The sequence below is a fragment of the Triticum dicoccoides genome, chromosome 2A (assembly GCF_002162155.2).
Source record: "Triticum dicoccoides isolate Atlit2015 ecotype Zavitan chromosome 2A, WEW_v2.0, whole genome shotgun sequence".
NCBI lineage: Eukaryota > Viridiplantae > Streptophyta > Magnoliopsida > Poales > Poaceae > Triticum > Triticum dicoccoides.
In genome coordinates this window covers 611,131,965-611,148,097 of record NC_041382.1, presented here as the reverse complement: position 1 = coordinate 611,148,097, position 16,133 = coordinate 611,131,965, and the positions used below count along the sequence as shown (strand labels likewise).

Below are 16,133 nucleotides of genomic sequence, written 5' to 3'. Positions count from 1 at the left end.
CCAAATACTATTGTTTCAGATCGTGATACTAAATTTCTTAGCCACTTTTGGAGATGTTTATGGGCTAAGTTGGGGACTAAGCTGCTTTTTAGTACTACTTGTCACCCCCAAACTGATGGACAAACTGAAGTAGTCAATAGAACATTGTCTACTATGCTTAGGGCTGTTTTGAAGAATAACAAGAAAATGTGGGAAGAATGCTTGCCTCATATTGAATTTGCTTATAATCGTTCATTGCATTCTACTACTAAGTGATGAGGACATGACTACCTTGGATATGACCAAAAATATTGCATATATGCATATTTGTCAGGTGATTTCTAGTGCAAACTATTCAATAATCTATTTATGTTATCCAGAACAAAAATACTTCACACACTTTTGTGTTTTGTCTAATTGCAGGTGTATGGGACATTTGTACAATCCACATATGAAGATAAGGAAGAAAGAGATGTTTATTTGCTGTCCAAAAAGTTCTCTCACGTCACTTTTGGCCCAAGAGAAGATAGAGTCCAAGTCTCTCACGTTCTGGATTCAGATTCGGACTGCACAGACATACCTGACTCAAAACGCACACAAGTTTTTCATACGGACTCCGAATTGGGTGATTCTTTTTTTGTTGGAAACTACATTTCGTGCACTTTCCAACCCAATTGGAATCACCTTCAAATTCGTCCGGAGCGTTGAGTTGTGGACGAAACAATCTGATGCTGCAGCAGAATCCGAGTCAAACTACAAGTCCAAAGGTGTTACATCACCTCCACTTGGGCCCATTGGCCTTGTACGACCTAGATTTAGTTTTAGGCTGCCTTGGGACGTCCTCCCACCTCCTTGGCCGCCACCCCTTGCTCCCATATAAGTAGATCCATCTAGTAGCTTTTCCTTGGGATTTGTTTAGTTAAAAGTTAGCCATTGCAACTTCGTGTACTTCGTTTGTGTCCAACGACCAGACCAAGACCGCTTCCGGATCCCCACCATTATCAATACTTCATATATATTTGCAATATTCAGATTGCTTTATCATATTCTTGCTCGTTCTTCGATTGCTTGCAGGAATAGACCTTCGTGGTCAGGCTGACCGTGCTTCCATCATCGTCAGTAACCTCAGGAGATTGGTTTAGCGATTGCTAAGGCGCAACGTCGTGCACGTTTGTAGTCGGATCGTCAAAGTCTCCTCCACCAAATCGATAGTTATCATCTCATCGAAAGATCGGGACCCTCGCCTCTATCACATAGACATGCTAAATGGGTTGAATTCATTGAGACTTTCCCTTATGTCATTAAACACAAGAAGGGAAAAGAAAATGTTATTGCTGATGCATTGTCTCGTCGCTATACTATGCTTTCACAACTTGACTTCAAAATATTTGGTTTGGAGACCATCAAAGATCAATATGTGCATGATGCTGATTTTAAAGATGTAATGCAGAATTGTAAAGAAGGAAGAATGTGGAACAAGTTTGTTGTTAACGATGGATTTGTGTTTCGTGCTAACAAGCTATGCATTCCAGCTAGCTCCGTTCGTCTTTTGTTGTTGCAGGAGGCGCATGGAGGAGGATCAATGGGACACTTTGGCGTGAAGAAGACGGAGGACGTACTTGCTACACATTTCTTTTGGCCAAAGATGAGACGGGATGTTGAGCGTTTTATTGCTCGCTGCACTACATGTCAAAAAGCTAAGTCACGACTCAATCCTCATGGTTTATATATGCCTTTGCCTGTACCTAGTGTTCCTTGGGAGGATATATCTATGGACTTTGTTTTAGGTTTACCTCGAACAAAGAAGGGGAGGGATAGCATATTTGTTGTCGTGGATAGGTTCTCGAAAATGGCACACTTTATACCATGTCATAAAAGCGATGATGCTGTTAATGTTGCTGATTTGTTCTTTCGTGAAATTATTCGCTTACATGGTGTGCCAAATACTATTGTTTCAGATCGTGATACTAAATTTCTTAGCCACTTTTGGAGATGTTTATGGGCTAAGTTGGGGACTAAGCTGCTTTTTAGTACTACTTGTCACCCCCAAACTGATGGACAAACTGAGGTAGTCAATAGAACATTGTCTACTATGCTTAGGGTTGTTTTGAAGAATAACAAGAAAATGTGGGAAGAATGCTTGCCTCATATTGAATTTGCTTATAATCGTTCATTGCATTCTACTACTAAGATGTGCCCTTTTGAAATTGTGTATGGTTTCCTACCTCGTGCACCTATTGATTTGTCGCCTCTTCCATCTTTAGAGAAGGTTAATTTTGATGCTAAAGAACGTTCTGAATTGATTGTAAAAATGCATGAGTTAACTAAGGAAAACATTGAGCGTATGAATGCTAAATATAAACTTGCTGGAGATAAGGGTAGAAAACATGTTGTGTTTGCGCCTGGAGATCTTGTTTGGTTACATTTGCGTAAAGATAGATTTCCTAATCTGCGCAAATCAAAGCTAATGCCACGTGCTGATGGTCCTTTTAAGGTGTTAGAGAAAATAAATGATAATGCATATAAACTTGAGCTACCTGTAGATTTTGGGGTTAGTCCCACTTTTAACATTGCAGATTTGAAGCCTTATTTGGGTGAGGAAGATGCGCTTCCGTCGAGGACGACTTCATTTCAAGAAGGGGAGGATGATGAGGACATCAATACCATTGTTACACCCACAGCCCCTACTGTTACATATACTGGACCAATTACTAGAGCTCGCGCACGCCAATTAAATTACCAGGTACTTTCGTTTCTTGGTAATGATTCTAATGTTCATGAGATTATGATGCTGCCTAAATTGGATACATTTGTTTTGCTTACAAATGAAGGGCCTAGCTTGGAGAAGGATGAACATTGGAGCAAGAACACACATGGAGTTGATGGCATGCGCAAGGGGATCAAGAACGGAGTTATAAGTGATGATTTCAGGACTTTGAAGCCGCCATAAGGAGTGCATGAAGCCTTGGACGAAATATACAAGATGCCACTTCATAATATTTGTCCATAGGCTATTCTAGGTGCTGCGTCACCTTATTAATGGGCCAGGCCCATGTAATTTCGAAATACTTAAGTATAGGCTATTTTTAGAGTTCGTATGTGCGGGGAAACAAGAGTTAGGGTTGGTTTCGGACCCCACCCTCAAGGGCCACGAAATTCCCCCCTCTTCCTCCATATATACAGCCCTTAGGGCGTCGTTTAGACTTTGGGTTTTGTTTAGATTAAAAGTTCGCCATAGCTGCAACTTCGCGTACTTCGTTTGTGTCCAACGACCAGACCAAGACGTCACAGAACCCCACCTTGATCAATAAAGCTTTCATCCTATATTCGCAATATCCCGATTGCAATCTCAGTTTCTTGCTTGTTCTTCATTTGCTCGCAGGAAACAGACCCTCGTGGTCAGGTTGATCGTGCTCCGGCGTGGTCAATATGAAAGGAAATATGCCCTAGAGGCAATAATAAAGTTATTATTTATTTCCTTATATCATGATAAATGTTTATTATTCATGCTAGAATTGTATTAACCAGAAACATAATACATGTGTGAATACATAGACAAACAGAGTGTCACTAGTATGCCTCTGCTTGACTAGCTCGTTAATCAAAGATGGTTACGTTTCCTAACCATGAACAAAGAGTTGTTATTTGATTAACGAGGTCACATCATTAGTTGAATGATCTGATTGACATGACCCATTCCATTAGCTTAGCACCCGATCGTTTAGTATGTTGCTATTGCTTTTCTTCATGACTTATACATGTTCCTATGACTATGAGATTATGCAACTCCCGTTTACCGGAGGAACACTTTGTGTGCTACCAAACGTCACAACGTAAATGGGTGATTATAAAGGAGCTCTACAGGTGTCTCCAATGGTAGGTGTTGGGTTGGCGTATTTCGAGATTAGGATTTGTCACTCCGATTGTCGGAGAGGTATCTCTGGGCCCTCTCGGTAATGCACATCACATAAGCCTTGCAAGCATTACAACTAATATGTTAGTTGTGAGATGATGTATTACGGAACGAGTAAAGAGACTTGCCGGTAACGAGATTGAGCTAGGTATTGGATACCGACGATCGAATCTCGGGCAAGTAACATACCGATGACAAAGGGAACAACGTATGTTGTTATGCGGTCTGACCGATAAAGATCTTCGTAGAATATGTAGGAGCCAATATGGGCATCCAGGTCCCGCTATTGGTTATTGACCGGAGACGTGTCTCGGTCATGTCTACATTGTTCTCGAACCCGTAGGGTCCGCACGCTTAAGGTTACGATGACAGTAATATTATGAGTTTATGCATTTTGATGTACCGAAGGTTGTTCGGAGTCCCGGATGTGATCACGGACATGACGAGGAGTCTCGAAATGGTCGAGACGTAAAGATTGATATATTGGAAGCCTATGTTTGGATATCGGAAGTGTTCCGGGTGAAATCGGGATTTTACCGGAGTACCGGGAGGTTACCGGACCCCCCCCCGGGAGCTATATGGGCCTTAGTGGGCTTTAGTGGAAAGGAGAAAGGGGCAGCCCAAGATGGTTGTGCGCCTCCCCCCTTCCCCTAGTCCTATTAGGACTAGGAGAGGTGGCCGGCCCCCTCTCTCTCTTTCCCCCCTCAAGGAATCCTATTCCAACTAGGATTGGGGGGGGGGGGAATCCTACTCCCAGAGGGAGTAGGACTCTCCTGGCGCGCCCTCCCTTGGCCGGCCAGCCTCCCCCCTCTAGTCCTTTATATACTGAGGTAGAGGCACCCTAGAAGACACAAGTTGATCCACGTGATCTATTCCTTAGCCGTGTGCAGTGCCCCCAGCCACCATATTCCTCGATAATACTGTAGCGGAGTTTAGGCGAAGCCTTGCTGCTGTAGTGCATCAAGATCATCACCACGCCGTCATGCTGACGGAACTCTTCCCCGACACTTTGCTGGATCGGAGTCCGGGGATTGTCATCGAGCTGAACGTGTGCTCGAACTCGGAGGTGCCGTAGTTTCGGTGCTTGATCGGTTGGATCATGAAGACGTACGACTACTTCCTCTACGTTGCGTCAACGCTTCCGCAGTCGGTCTGCGTGGGTACGTAGACAACACTCTCCCCTCTCGTTGCTATGCATCACATGATCTTGCGTGTGCGTAGGAATTTTTTTGAAATTACTACGAAACCCAACACAATAACCCTCGGAAGTTGGTTTAGCGATTGCTAAGGCGCGACGTCTCGCACGTTCGTAGTCGGATCGTCAAGGTCGACTCCCACAGAAAACGATAACCACCATCTCATCGAAACATCGGGACACCTTAGCCTCTATCAGGGAGCTCTGTAGCATTTCTCATATTGTATGTGGATGACATACTATTGATGGGAAATGATATAGAATTCTTGGAAAGCATAAAGGCCTACTTGAACAAGTGTTTTTCAATGAAGGATCTTGGAAAAGCTGCTTACATATTAGGCATCAAGATCTATAGAGATAGATCGAGACGCCTCATTGGTCTTTCACAGAGTACGTACCTTGACCAGATATTGAAGAAGTTCAATACGGATCAGTCAAAGAAGGGGTTCTTGCCTATGTTGCAAGGTACGAGATTGAGCACGGCTCAATGCCCGACCACGGCAGAAGATAGAGAAAAGATGAGTGTCGTCCCCTATGCCTCGGCCATAGGGTCTATCATGTATGCCATGCTATGTACCAGACCTGATGTAAACCTTGCCGTAAGTTTGGTAGGAAGGTACCAAAGTAATCCCGGCATGGAACACTGGACAACGGTCAAGAATATCCTGAAGTACCTGAAAAGGACCAAGGATATGTTTCTCGTTTATGGAGGTGACGAAGAGCTCGTCGTAAAGGGTTACGTCGATGCTAGCTTCGACACAGATCTGGATGACTCCAAGTCACAAACCGGATACATATATATTTTGAATGGAGGGGCAGTCAGCTGGTGCAGTTGCAAGCAAAGCGTCGTGGCGGGATCTACATGTGAAGCGGAGTACATGGCAGCCTCGGAGGCAGCACAAGAAGCAATCTGGGTGAAGGAGTTCATTACCGACCTAGGAGTTATTCCCAATGCGTCGGGCCTGATGAGTCTCTTCTGTGACAACACTGGAGCTATTGCCCTTGCCAAGGAGCCCAGGTTTCACAAGAAGACCAGACATATCAAGCGTCGCTTCAACTCCATTCGTGAAAATGTTCAAAATGGAGACAGATATTTGTAAAGTGCATACGGACCTGAATGTCGCAGATCCATTGACTAAACCTCTCCCTCGAGCAAAACATGATCAACACCAGAACTCTATGGGTGTTCGATTCATCACAATGTAACTAGATTATTGACTCTAGTGCAAGTGGGAGACTGTTGGAAATATGCCCTAGAGACAATAATAAAATGGTTATTATTATATTTCCTTGTTCATGATAATTGTCTATTGTTCATGCTATAATTGTGTTATCCGGAAATCGTAATACATGTGTGAATATATAGACCACAACATGTTCCTAGTAAGCCTCTAGTTGACTAGCTCGTTGATCAATAGATGGTTACGGTTTCCTGACCATGGACATTGGATGTCATTGATAACGGGATCACATCATTAGGAGAATGATGTGATGGACAAGACCCAATCCTAAGCATAGCACAAGATCGTGTAGTTCGTCTGCTAGAGCTTTTCTAAGTGTCAAGTATCATTTCCTTAGACCATGAGATTGTGCAACTTCCGGATACCGTAGGAGTGCTTTGGGTGTGCCAAACGTCACAACGTAACTGAGTGGCTATAAAGGTACACTACAGGTATCTCCGAAAGTGTCTGTTGGATTGGCATGAATCGAGACTGGGATTTGTCACTCCGTATGACGGAGAGGTATCTCTGGGCCCACTCGGTAATGCATCATCATAATGAGCTCAGTGTGACTAAGTAGTTGGTCACAGGATGATGTGTTACAGAACTAGTAAAGTGACTTGCCGGTAACGAGATTGAACAAGGTATTGGGATACCGACGATCGAATCTCGGGCAAGCAACATACCGATTGACAAAGGGAATTGAATACGGGATTGATTAAATCCTCGACATCCTGGTTCATCCGATGAGATCATCGTGGAATATGTGGGAGCCAACATGGGTATCCAGATCCCGCTGTTGCTTATTGGCCGGAGAGTTGTTTCGGTCATGTCTGCATGGTTCCCGAACCCGTAGGGTCTACACACTTAAGGTTCGGTGACGCTAGGGTTGTAGAGATGTTAGTATGCGGTAACCCAAAAGTTGTTCGGAGTCCCGGATGAGATCCCAGACATCACGAGGAGTTTCGGAATGGTCCGGAGGTAAAGATTTATATATAGGAAGACCAGTTTCGGCCACCAGGAAGGTTTCGGGGGTCACCGATATTATACCGGGACCACCAGAAGGGCCCCGGGGGTCCACCGGGTGGGGCCACCTATCCCGGAGGGCCCCATGGGCTGAATGTGGGAAGGGAACCAACCCCTGGTGGGCTGGTGCGCCCCCCTTGGGCCTCCCCCTGCGCCTAGGGTTAGAAACCCTAGGGGTGGGGGGTGCCTCCACTTGGCTTGGGGGCCAAGCCACCCCTTGGCCGCCGCCCCCCCCCCCATCTAGATGGGATCTAGAGGGGCCGGCACCCCCTGGCCCCTATATATAGTGGAGGGGAGGGAGGGCAGCCGCACCCAAGTCCCTGGCGCCTCCCTCTCCCTCCGTGACACCTCTCCCTCTCGTTGGTGCTTGGCGAAGCCCTGCCGAGATCCCGCTGCTTCCACCACCACGCCGTCGTGCTGCTAGATCTCCATCAACCTCTCCTCTCCCCTTGCTGGATCAAGAAGGAGGAGACGTCTCTCCCAACCGTACGTGTGTTGAACGCGGAGATGCCGTCCGTTCGGCGCTCGGTCATCGGTGATTCGGATCACGACGAGTACGACTCCATCAACCCCGTTCTCTTGAACGCTTTCGCTCGCGATCTACAAGGGTATGTAGATGCACTCCTCTTTCCCTCGTTGCTAGATGACTCCATGGATTGATCTTGGTGATGCGTAGAATTTTTTTAAATTTCTGCTACGTTCCCCAACATGTGGGAGCTCTTTAAACCTACCCATGGAGAAGTATTTTTGTAGTGAAGCTTATCCGGATTGCTAACCTAAAAGGGGGAGCTCCTGTATGACGCCCGCGAGCGTCAAGCTGTCGACCCTTCGCTGAACAGAACCGCGAACGGGCCGGCCCAGTTGGACCTAGCGAAATCCAGGCACGTAAAAAAATATCACCAGAAAACTGTTGCGCCACAAAGAGAGCTCGATCTCGTTATCTCCGACTAGTGTATAGCTAGTCCAAACCAATAAAACAGACACGTACTACTGCTAGATTTTCAGCGCCCAACTTTAAGAACCAATATATATCGCCTGATCAATTAAACTACCATATACAATAGCAGGTCCGTTTCTTTTTTCAAACTTTTCAACATTTCTTGGGGAAAATGAACATTTTTCTTATTTTTTTCATAACGTTTGAAATATTGATTTTTTTTAGAAATTTTATCAAACTTTTAAAAACGAACATTTATTGAAAACATGAACAAAAAATTGACATTTCAAATGATGAACACTTTTTAAATATACATTGAACGTTTTTTGACATATGTTGAACAATTTTTAAATACACACTGAACATTTTTAATGTATGCTGAACAAATATTTAAATACACATTGAACATTTTGGTGATATACGCTGAACAATATTTAAATACTCATTGAACATTTTTGTGAATATATGTTGAATAATTTCAAAATACATAACGAACATTTTCTTAAATATACGATGAACATGTTTGTACATAATATGCAACGAAATGTGTATAATATGCAAAAAGAAAGAAACAAAAGACGGGAAAGAAATAGAAACAGAAAAACAAAAATGAAAGAAACAGAAAAAGAAAGAAAAAGCAGCCGACCGTGGGCCGGCCGAAACTGGGGCGTCGGGTGGCCAGGCTTCAGCGGAGCCACATCCTTTTGACGCCTGCGGGCGTCAAATAGGATCTGCCCCGTATAGGAACCCCGCTCTTGGTCGGGCGGGCAAAAGTCAGGAAGAGAAGAAAAAAAAAGGGGCCCAAAGCATAGATATTAACAAATGAGCGTTATTACCCAAAATCCAGTCCGGGCCATCAGTTTAACAGGCCCACGGAAATAGCCTTTATCCTTTCCTGTCATCCTTTCGCAGAGGATTCGCGCGACTGGGCCGGCCCGTTAGGATTGAAGTCGCGCGAGTAAAAATTCGTACAAAGAAAACTGTGCCTGAGCTAGAATTTGAACTATAGACCTCCCGTATGTGTACGCATCTAGCTAGCCACCACACCGATCAAGCCTTCATGGCAAATATTTGGCTCGAAGTCAAATGAACTAAAAATACCGGCATAAATTGAGTATTACTTAAAAACTGCAAACACTTTTTTGAAATTACAGAACAAAATTTTGAATTTTAGATCAACTTGAAAATCCTGAATATATTTCCTGTACGTGAACAAAAAATTAAATGGAAACCTTTTTTGTAAAACGTGAACAAATTTTCAAATTTCAGAACAATTTTGGAAAACGCAAACATTTTTAAATTGGTGAACATATTTTGAAAACAGGTACAACTTTTGAAATTCAGAAAAAAATTTGAACATGAGAACAATTTTAAAATCCTGAAGATTTTTTGTGCACGTTAATTTTTTTTTGAAAATGGAAACATTTTTTGTAAAATGCGAGCAAATTTTCAAATTCCAGAACATTTTTGAAAACACAAACATTTTTAAAATGGTGACCATATTTTGAAAACTGGTAAACTTTTGAAATGAAGAACAAAATTTTGAACCCGAGAATAATTTTAAAATCCCGAACCTTTTTTGTATATGTGAACAAAATATTGGAAATGGAAACATTTTTCGATAACTTTAAAAAATTGCATTACACACAAAAAACAATTCCATAACATTTTTTTTGAAAATGCAAGCATTTTATAAATTGGTGAGTAAATTTGAAAATTGGTACATATTTTCAAATGCAGAATTTTTTTTAATCTGATACAATTTGAAAATCCCAAAGATTTTTTGTATACATGATTGTTTTTGGAAAATCAAAACATTTTTCTAAAATAAAAAGAAACAATTGTATAAGACGAACAATTTTTAAACTTCAAAATGTCTTTAAAATACTGAAAGAAAATTGGTAACAATTTGTTTTCGAATATTTGGAACAATTTTGAAAATATAAAATTAAAAGAAACAGATAAAAGGAAAAGAAAAAGGAAACAGAAAAAAGAAAAGAAAAAAGAAAAAAGGAATCAGAAAAAAAAGGAAAAGAAGCCAGTTTAAGAACCTTGTAGAAGGATCCCAGATCCGAGAAAACCGGCTAGGAATCTTCTGGAAGGCTCCCAAAACCGGAACTGCCAGCTATACGTGCATTTCTAGATGGGCCGGCCCAATCAATTGCGCACCTGTGCGTTTGGTCGACACTTTGACGCAGAGAGCGTCAAATAGGGAATTCCCCCTCTGCCCTCTCCCACTGGGCAAAAATAGCGGAAACGCTGTTGGTTCTGGCCTGTTGGAGGTTTGTTTGACTCATGCGGGTCTCGTGGCCACCCCGAAAACACGCCACGCGAATCGACGCGGCCGGAGCCTCTTCCCACCCTCTCCGCCTCCACGAATGACGTGACACGAACCCGACCTTGGTAGCGTCCTAGCTCGATCCTCCATGGCCGCCTCCGCATTACTCGCCGCCGTCCTCGCCCTCCAGCTCCTCCATGTGGCCCGCGGCGAGATCAAGACGACGCCGATCGTGTCGGACTCGCGGCCCGTCATCCTGTTCGAGGAGTTCGGCTTCAAGCCCGGCGGCGTCGCGCAGGTCAACGTGTCCGGCGTCTCATGGAGCGTCCCCGAGGGCTCCCCGCCCCAGGCCGTCGACCCGGGGCTCATGGGCTTCATCCTCATCTCCAACACCCTCTTCTTCAAGATCACCAACGAGTCCGAGTACGCCGAGGAGACCGGCAGCTCCTTCTGCCCGCTCACCAGCGAGTACGTGATGCCGCTCTTCCGGCTCAAGGACATCGGGAGTGACGGCGCCGGCGGGGGTAACGTGACCATCGGTGACGCCGACCAGTACACGGTGCTGTTCAGCAGCTGCCAGGACGGCGTCGAGATCACCATGGACGTGCGCACGGAGATGTACAACATGCCCGGCCCCGGCGGCGACAGGGAGTACCTGCCCGTCGGCCTGCTCCCGCTTCCGGGGATCTTCGCCGCCTCGTCCGCGTTGTACTTCGCGTTCCTGGCGGCGTGGGTGTTCGTCTGCATCAAGCAGCGGGCCACGGTCGAGCGGATCCACGCTGTGATGGGGGCGCTGCTGCTGTTCAAGGCCCTGAAGCTGGCGTGCGCCGCCGAGGACGCGTGGTACGTGGGGCGCACTGGCACGCCGCACGGCTGGGACGTCGCCTTCTATGTCTTCGGCTTCTTCAAGGGCATCCTCCTCTTCACGGTCATCGTGCTCATCGGCACCGGCTGGTCCTTCCTGAAGCCATACCTCCAGGTCTGTACATTACGTACGTGCAGTGCATGTAACGACCAACACATGAGGGGCCATGCATGTATTCACAACGATGGTGGGATGGATCGAGAATGCAGGAGCGGGAGAAGAACGTGCTGATGATCATCATCCCGCTGCAAGTGATCGAGAACATCGCATCGGCGATGATCGGGGAGACGGGGCCGGCGGGGCGGGACTGGCTGGCGTGGAACCAGATCTTCCTGCTGGTGGACGTGGTCTGCTGCTGCGCGGTCTTCTTCCCCATCATCTGGTCCATCCGCAACCTGCGGGAGGCCTCCAAGACGGACGGCAAGGCGGCCAGGAACCTCAAGAAGCTCACCCTCTTCAAGCAGTTCTACCTCGTCGTCGTCGGCTACCTCTACTTCACCCGCATCGCCGTCTCGGCCTTCGCCGCCGTGCTCAGCTACAAGTACCAGTGGGTGGTCAACGTCTCCGTCGAGCTCGCCAGCCTCGCCTTCTACGTCTTCGTCTTCTATAACTTCCAGCCGGTGGAGAGGAACCCGTACCTCTACGTTGCGGACGAGGAGGAAGAGGCTGCCGGTGGGCAGCTCGAGCTAGAGGGGACGTTTGAGATCTGATGAGACGTCGATGCATGGATTGGAGGTCAACATATATAGCTGTATACAAACCCCCGGCCCGGCCGTCTCCCTAAGTTTTGTACTGTACTTAATTAAGTGGATATACATACATAGTAGTAGTAGTACTACCTTCTTGCACGGAGCTAATACGTACTGTACAAATTATCATGTAAAGCTCATGCTCAAAGTTCATGCACATACGTCACCCATGGAAAAAAATACATTCAGGGTTCAATCTCTAGTTATCACCGCATTTGGAAATTAGGGTGTCTCTAGCAGATCGGCTAAAACCTTGCCGCCCCGCATTTTGCAAGTTTTCGCTTTTTTGCAGCCCGAATAGGTCCGCTAAAAGCCTGCCAGCCCGGAAAAGTCGTATATCCGTCCTTCCGCTGCTATATATGTACGTACGGGTACGGGGGCCTTTTAGGGCAAATCCTATTTGACGCCCGCAGGCGTCAAAAGGACGAGCCTTCGCTGAAGCAAGTCGACACTTGGGCCGGTCCACGTACGGATCTCGTTCGCTTTTCCTTGTTTCTCGTGTTTTTTTTTCGTTTTTCTTCCATGATTTTTTGCTTCCAGTATTTTCACTGTTTTGGCCGGTTTTCAGTTGTTTTGTTCTGGTTTTTTATTTTTCTGTTTTGATTCCTTTTTGTCGTTTCATTTCCTTTCTTTTATATTTCCTTTTCTATTTTCTGTTTCTGTTCTTCTTCTCATTATTGTGTATTTGTATAAAAAGTTCACCGTGTGTTACAAAAATCTTCAATGTTTTAAGAAAGTGCTCATCGTATATTACGACATAGTTCACCTTGCTCTGTAAAATTGTTCATTGTGTATTACAATAATGTTAATTGTATATTTTCAACTTGTTCAATGTATATTAGAAAATGTTCATTGTATATTATTAAATTGTTTAACATATATTAGAAAATGTTCATTGTGTATTACAAAAATGTTTATTGTATATTATGAAATTGTTCAACGTATATTGACAAAATGTTCATTGTGTATTTAAGTTTTGTTCATCATATATTAAAAAAATTAACATATACCCATAAAATATCCATGTTGGTATTTTAATTTTGTTCAGTATTTTTTTACAAAAACATTCACTGTATTTTAAAATTTCTTCAACGTATATCATAAAAATGTTGAACTTTTTTTTTAAGGATTTGCCCCTGTTCGTTCTACTTTAAGATTGGCGCTGCATATAAGATGTTTGAGGTAGGTAGCTCGGCTGGTTTGCCTCACTGGATTCGAGCATGGGGTCCTCAGTTTGATCCCACGCTTGCGCTTCTTCTTTTTTCGTTTTTTCATTCACAGCGAGATGGTTGGGCCGGCCCGTGTGCGCGTCGCTTCAACGAAGTCGCAACAATCTGACGCACACGGGCGGCATATAGGAGCTCCCCCTATACGGGAGCTCCTAGTCGGCGGTGTAGGCGCCCGTTGGAGAAGTGGCGCCTACAGCGACCAAGAGCGGGCCGCGGCCCAATTAAAACATTGCTAACTATCTGTTCTCAATACAGAAGAAAACAAAAACTACACTTAATCTCCTATAGTGATTCGCGAGTGCTGGGGTTCGAACGGGAGAAACTAGTTAACGAGCGCCTCTTCGGGAGCCTCGCAACGATTAGCGTCACTTGGCACGCTTTCAGCCATTTGCCACGTGTCGCGCTCTGGACGCTCTCTTCGGATTTTGCTTTTTTATTTTTTCGCATGTGTTTTTGGCTTTTTAAACGGGTTTTTTTCCGGGTTTTTTCGACATTTTGGTTTTCCCCCGGTCTTTCTTAGCTTTTCGATAAAAAAAAATTCATGAAAAACTGCGTTTTTTTTCTTTCGTGAAAGTCACGGTTTTTCTTCTGTGAGAGGCACGGTTGTGCTTTAGCAAGAGTCACGGCCATGCCTCTCGGAAATAAAAAAACACGTTTTCTATTTTTTTTCTTTCACGAGAGTCACGGTTTTGCTTTCCCAAGAGACACGGTTGTACTTTCGCGAGAGTCACGGCCGTGCCTCTAGGAAAGGGAAAAACAAAACGCGTTTTCTGTTTTTTTCGTTCGTGAGAGTCACGGTTTTGCTTCCACGAGAGACACGGTTGTGATTACGCGAAAGTCACGGCCGTGCCTCTCGGAAAGGGAACAAATACGCGTTTTCTGTTTTTTTCTTTCGCGAGAGTCACGGTATTGCTTTCGCGAAAGGTAAGGTTGTGCTTTCGCGAGAGTCACGGCCGTGCCTTTCGAAAACGGAAAAAAACGCGTTTTCTGTTTTTTTCCATACACGAGAGTCACGGTTTTGCTTCAACGAGAGGCATGGTTGTGATTTTGCGAGAGGCACGGGCGTGCCTCTTTCGGAAAGGGAAAAAACCATGCTCCCGATTTGGTTTTTTCGCTCGGTTTTTTGTCCGATTTTTTTCGTGAAAATAATGTTTGTCAAAACCTATCAACATGGGATCTAGTTTTGAAGATCTCGATGCGAGAAATCCAATGATGAAAACGGTTTGAGATTTAGACACACAGTTTAAGAGATAAAACATTTTGAATAAACGTATCTATGAAAAAAGGGAAAACTCCCAGGTTGCGACAAGTGGCGCGCTGCATGTGCGCCACTTGTCGCGACCTGGGAAAGTGAAGTGTTCTTTGCAACGAGTACTCCTTAATTAGTGATTTCAGGGTTCGAACTCCGAGCGCAAGGTTTGACAACAGTCCCTCGTAACCACCAGGCCATGATCATTCCGTCCACAACAAAAAGGAAAAACCTCTATTTGACACTTCCTCTAGTTGATACATATTATATATATCCAGTGTAATTTTTTTAAAAAGAAAGTATAAATTCGAAACAGAATTCTATAAAAAATACCGAAAATATGTACATATTTGAAAAAAAAAGGTTCATAGAAATTAAAATGAGTTCATCGCTTTTAAAAAAAATTCATCAAATTTGAAAAATAGTTCATCATCTCGAGAAAAAGTTCACAATTTTTTTAAAAAGTTCGTCTATTTTGAAAACAAATTCCAAAAAATCGAAAAACATTTCATCGATTTTGCAAAAAGTTCATTGACTTAAAAATAAGTTCATCAAATTTGAAAAAAGTTCATCAATTTTGGAAAAAAGTACATCAAATTTAAAAACAGTTCATCCATTTTTTAAAAGTTCATCGAAACTGAAAATAGTTCATGGATTTTAAAAAAAATTGAAAAAAGTTCATCAAATTTGAAAAAAAGTTCATTGACTTGAATAAAAAAATATTCAATTTTGCGAAAAAAAGTTCATCTATTTCAAGAAAAGTTCACAAATTTGAGAGAAACCATCAAACCAGGAAAGAAGAAAAAAGGAAAAAAACAGAAACAGAAAAAAACGAAAAAAATGCAAAAGAGAAGAAGAAATAAGAGAAGTGGGAAGAAGAAGATATCACATCGGCATATTGGGGCGGTGGTTGTTGCCACGTAGTTCTATCCAAGGTTGGAAAAAGCAGTAGGCGTAAGCGAGGCGCTTGGCCTTCGCCTAGTGCCTAGGCGATGCTTAAGCGCCCTAGGCGCAGCCTAGGCGGTTATATAATTTTTACTATTAGGGTGTATATGTGGTTATTAAATGTGTATTTTATTAATTTAGAGTATATAAGTATGTTAACGACCGGCTACTACGATTGGAATATGGCCCTTTTGGTATATTAGTGCAATATGGCATGATTTCTTGTTTGGGTAGACAATTTTTCTTGATCTGCCTAGACTTCTGCTTATGCCCTAGGCGAGGTGTTTGACCATTGCCTAGCGCCTAGGCGTGCCTAAGCGCCTTCTAGGCACTGCCTTTTTCAATAAAGGTTCTATCCATGAGGTCCTGAGTTCGATTATCTGCACGCGCGTAGGTAGTTTTTCTTTTTTTAAAGAACAAAACAGAAAAAATGGGGCACGGGATGGGCCGGCCCGTGAGTAGCTGCTGGGCGCCGGTTAGCAAAAACAGTAGGAACCGGTGCCTGCAGCGCCAAATAGGAAATGCCTTCCTATACGGCGCGTACCCCC

At 44.1% G+C, this 16,133-nt stretch overlaps 1 protein-coding gene across 1 annotated transcript; it reads left to right on the top strand.

Moving 5' to 3' along the window:
- The first annotated feature begins 10,374 nt into the window (after positions 1 to 10,374).
- Positions 10,375 to 12,354, top strand: LOC119359682 (protein CANDIDATE G-PROTEIN COUPLED RECEPTOR 7-like). Its single transcript, XM_037625789.1, has 2 exons — positions 10,375 to 11,527; positions 11,623 to 12,354. Exons 1-2 carry the CDS (start codon positions 10,697 to 10,699, stop codon positions 12,121 to 12,123), a joined length of 1,332 nt encoding a protein of 443 aa, XP_037481686.1. The 5' UTR covers positions 10,375 to 10,696; the 3' UTR covers positions 12,124 to 12,354.
- Positions 12,355 to 16,133: the final 3,779 nt, after the last annotated feature.